Source organism: Lactuca virosa, chromosome 8, assembly GCF_052849685.1.
Source record: "Lactuca virosa cultivar CGN04683 chromosome 8, Lactuca_virosa_CGN04683_v6, whole genome shotgun sequence".
Taxonomy (NCBI): Eukaryota; Viridiplantae; Streptophyta; class Magnoliopsida; order Asterales; family Asteraceae; genus Lactuca; species Lactuca virosa.
This window is the reverse complement of record NC_136433.1, coordinates 186,736,242-186,740,375: the sequence shown is the minus strand read 5'-3', so window position 1 is coordinate 186,740,375 and position 4,134 is coordinate 186,736,242. Positions and strand designations below refer to the sequence as shown.

The 4,134-nt window shown below is 39.6% G+C and overlaps 1 protein-coding gene across 1 annotated transcript; it reads right to left on the bottom strand.

The window, feature by feature from the left end:
* Positions 1–1,446: 1,446 nt before the first annotated feature.
* LOC145131130 (uncharacterized) lies at positions 1,447–2,064 on the bottom strand. Its single transcript, XM_079065861.1, has one exon. It carries the CDS (start codon positions 2,062–2,064, stop codon positions 1,447–1,449), a length of 618 nt encoding a protein of 205 aa, XP_078921987.1.
* Positions 2,065–4,134: the final 2,070 nt, after the last annotated feature.

Below are 4,134 nucleotides of genomic sequence, written 5' to 3'. Positions count from 1 at the left end.
GAAGCACTTTCAAAACCAGGTGTTACAACTCTCCCCCACTTAAATTAGATTTCGTCCTCGGAATCTCTCCTTACTAACACCCCTATCCCAACAATGACCTGAGGAACGCAACCAATGATTCTACCCCTAAACAATCTCCTCAAGACAACCGAAAAACAAGCCGAACTTCTATCCCAAAGAAAACGAACTTAGAGCTTCCGCAAACCACTTCTTCCTCCCCAATCTTATACTCGTCTGTCTCCCTGACAGGCTGCCCATGCATAACCATCTTCAGGACAACTATACTTAACAGTAGGATCGGATAATCCTTCGAGTGGAAGATTCGTCCGTGAAATGGTTAGAATCAGACGAGAGCTGCGCAACAGGGTCAAATCAATTACTCTGAGATTATTTAATCCCGCTGCAAGTGACTTATCTCTTTCGATCAATAAGCTACTCCACACAAGAATCCTCACTTCACTACTTCTGCTCAAACATGCTGATGTCTGTTATCCACTGTTCGAATGATCCAAGACCTCCCAGGTCCTAACTTATCTGTCACCTATCTGTAAATGCCGGATTCCACCCGGTTGATGAACCAAAGAACACCCTCTCAGTCGCCCCCAGCGACTTCCAAAGAAAACTTCGGCTATCGAAACTACCTTATCCACATTTCCACTCTTGGCTCTATAAATCCTGGGATCCCCAATCCCATACCTTGACCCTACGGTCTCTGCCAGGTCCCACCTACATTGCTATAAGCAGATGGGGCTCACCCACGGATCTCACCCAAGCCATACTACGGAGCGGCCTTGCGCACATGTCTCACCTATATAGGACTATACAGGTATAATTCCACCTCGAATCCCATCGACCTATCTTTTCCTGATTCTGATCACGCTGTGGCCTTTCCACGATCCTACAAACTGACCCACCCTAGCCTACCTTATCTGACTAAATCTGTGAATGCTATGTCTTATTCTGTAGTCTAACAACACTTTCTCACACTATCTGACCACATGAAGAATGATACGGCTGCTCCGCAGTCATACAATACTTTCCCCCGCCATTTCGTTGCTGGTGAATGCTACGACTATCCCACAGTCTTACAACACTTTCCACGCTATCTCAACCGCTGATCACCAATCCGAACACATCCATGTCGAGCACACACGACCTAACATCCTGACTGAACTCGCGTCCTGACGGGAATTCCCAACCTGGTTTCTCAATACCAGCTATCAAACACCAAGAAGACGCGAACCCAACGTTGTGAAGCTTCCCAAACTCCCAACTCACACACTCCTCAGCCAGGGGCGGACGCAGGAATTAGTAGTAGGGGTTTCACAATTTTTTTCTGGTCAAACATAATATAAAACAAAAAAAAATCCGGTCAAACATAATATAAAACGTCTAATACAATTTTTTTTTCGGATTAAACATAATGTAACAACGATCTATTACAATTTAAATTTGTCCTCTTTGTGCAGACATCTTTTGAAACCGCTCCATTACTTTTTCATTCTCAACTTTCGCAAGTGTTTCAGTCTCGACATTACAAAGCAATGTGCCGTTTAAAAAGTCATCGCCAATTTTTTTACGCAAGTCGGTCTTCAAGAGCTTCATCTTTGAAAAACATCTTTCTACACTTGCGATCGCTATGGGTAATATCAAAGCCAACTTTAAAAGCTTATAAACCAAAGGATAAGACCGATGCTTCCCCGTACTAACCATCAAATGAGAAAGGTCGGAAATTCCTTTCAAACTAGTGAAGCGCTCATCTTTGGTGCAAGAGTGATAAAATATCTCAAGTTGTCCTTCAAGGTCTATCATATCTGAATCATCAAAGTCATACTTGTATAACTTACATAACTTCAACAACTTTGATTTGTCAAATTGTGCAAATGAATCACAAGGGCTCAAAGCACCCATGTATTCTAGTAAGTGGGTGTTTGTTCCACTAATTTGATCCCGATATTCTGTAAGTTGAATATCTAGCACCGTGTTGAGGATTTCAACCTCAAAATGAAACATATTAGTCTTTGTAGTCTTACGGTTTCTCGCACCAATATACAACTCTTCCATATCTAAAGTATCAATTTTGTGTGTTTGACAAAAAGAGGATACTATTGGCAAAATGCTAGCAAACCCTATGTTTCTAAAAGATTGCTATGCCTCCATTGTCCCTCTAACCATCGAAGTAGCTTATAAATAGTCTAGATCTTTTCTTTGAAGTTGCTTTGACAATGTACCCGTGAGGCGTAAAATGTCATACATCATATGTAAGTAAAACATGAACTCATATGATTGAAAATATGCTAAGATTCCGGATGCTTGTTGACGGTTTGCCAATGACCCTCCCTCCTCTTTCACAAAATCTAAAACTACAAGAACATCCACAAACAACTTCATCAAACTTGTGAGTGTGCTGAAATGTGAATCCCATCTTGTTTCCTCCGCTCGAATAAGTGTAGTGTCTTGATTTAACCCTCTTCCGGTTTCAAGTTCACCACTACACAAGCCTTTTTGCACCCTTTCTCTTGCTTGTTCTTTTAGTAAGTCTTTTCTTTTACACGTGGTAAAAATTACTTGTTTCATTCTAGGGCTTTGAAGTCGATTTTGTTAACCAAGAAAGTAGAAATCGAAGGAAGTCGATTTTGTTACTTGCTTCACCTGATTGTTGATCGATCGAACTATGGAAGGAAGTCAGGAACCGAGGAACGATTGTATGAACAGCTGAACAGGAGGGCAGGAGTCGAGGAACGAAGTGCGGTTGATCGATCTGTAGTCATTTTTTTTTCTTTCTTGTACCGATAATACATTTAGTCAATTAATTAGTATTGGGCTATTTTTTTAGAAGCAATTAGCCCAATTGCTAATTTATCCAATTAATGTTTTATTTGGGGCTTTGGGCAATTGGGCTATTAGACAATAATTGATTAAAACATTGGGCTCATTATTATTATTTTTTTATGTAGTTTCACAAAAAAAAATTTAGTAGTTGCATGATATTTTTTACGTAGTGGCACAACAGGTAAAAAAAATTTTAAAAAAAAAGAAAAATTTTCTACTACGTGCGCGAAAGCTAGGTCTTTCCGGTGCCACACTGGACACCTAGCTAGGACCGCCCTTGTCCTTGGCCCAAACAGCCACTTAGGTCATATTTCTCCCAAGTGGGAATACGAACTCATCCTAGTTTCGCACGTACTTCTGATCCGGAATACCCGAACGATTCTCCCCCACTTTGATTCAACTAATACCTTACAACACACAAGACTGGGAGGATTCCCAATCCTTCTTACCATCCAATGATCAATCCGCTGGAAACGAACGCTTAAATCTGTTAGTGTTCCAAAACTAACCAATACTAAAGCAGTACAACTCGTGAAGACTAACGGAACACTTTCTGAGTTCCAATCTCACTTGCTACTGATGGGTTTTGAGCATTCTAACACTCCTAAGGTGTACATGCAACCCTAGAAACCTTGGATCTATATTTTCTCTAATATACATGCAAATTTGATTTTCCAAGGTTCTCAACCTAACTAGCATGTTATGGGGTACTTGTAATATAAAAACCTTAGTAGAATAACATAAATTTTCTTGGGGTTGATTACTTGGAGTCTTAAGAGCCTAGCACCAATAATGTGGATGCCTCAAGTGGAATCACAAATCACCAAATCAACTTGGAAAGCTTGAGAGAATAATATGCACTAGAGAAATCGGCCCACCTTTGTTCTCACACACACTAGTGTCATTTCAAGAGCCTTGGACTTCTTTATATAGTATGGAGGACTAGGGTTACATCCATGTAAACCCTAATACCCATGTCCTTTCATTTCCATAGGATCCATGGGTTAAAAACTCCATGGACTATCCATGCAAGCTTAGCCCATCCTAAATGAACTTCGCCCATTCTATATATATAAGAGTCCATATTTAATTAGTCTCTTTTGATCATCAAATTAATTCCAAATTAATTCTTGATCAATACTAATTAAATTATATGATTTCATATTAATATATTATAACTTATAATATATTAATAAATCATAAATATACTATTCTCAAAATATTATCCATACAAATTGTTCCGGTGAAGTGCAACCCAAATGGACCATGCCGAGTCGGGTCAAGTACATACCAAATATAGTT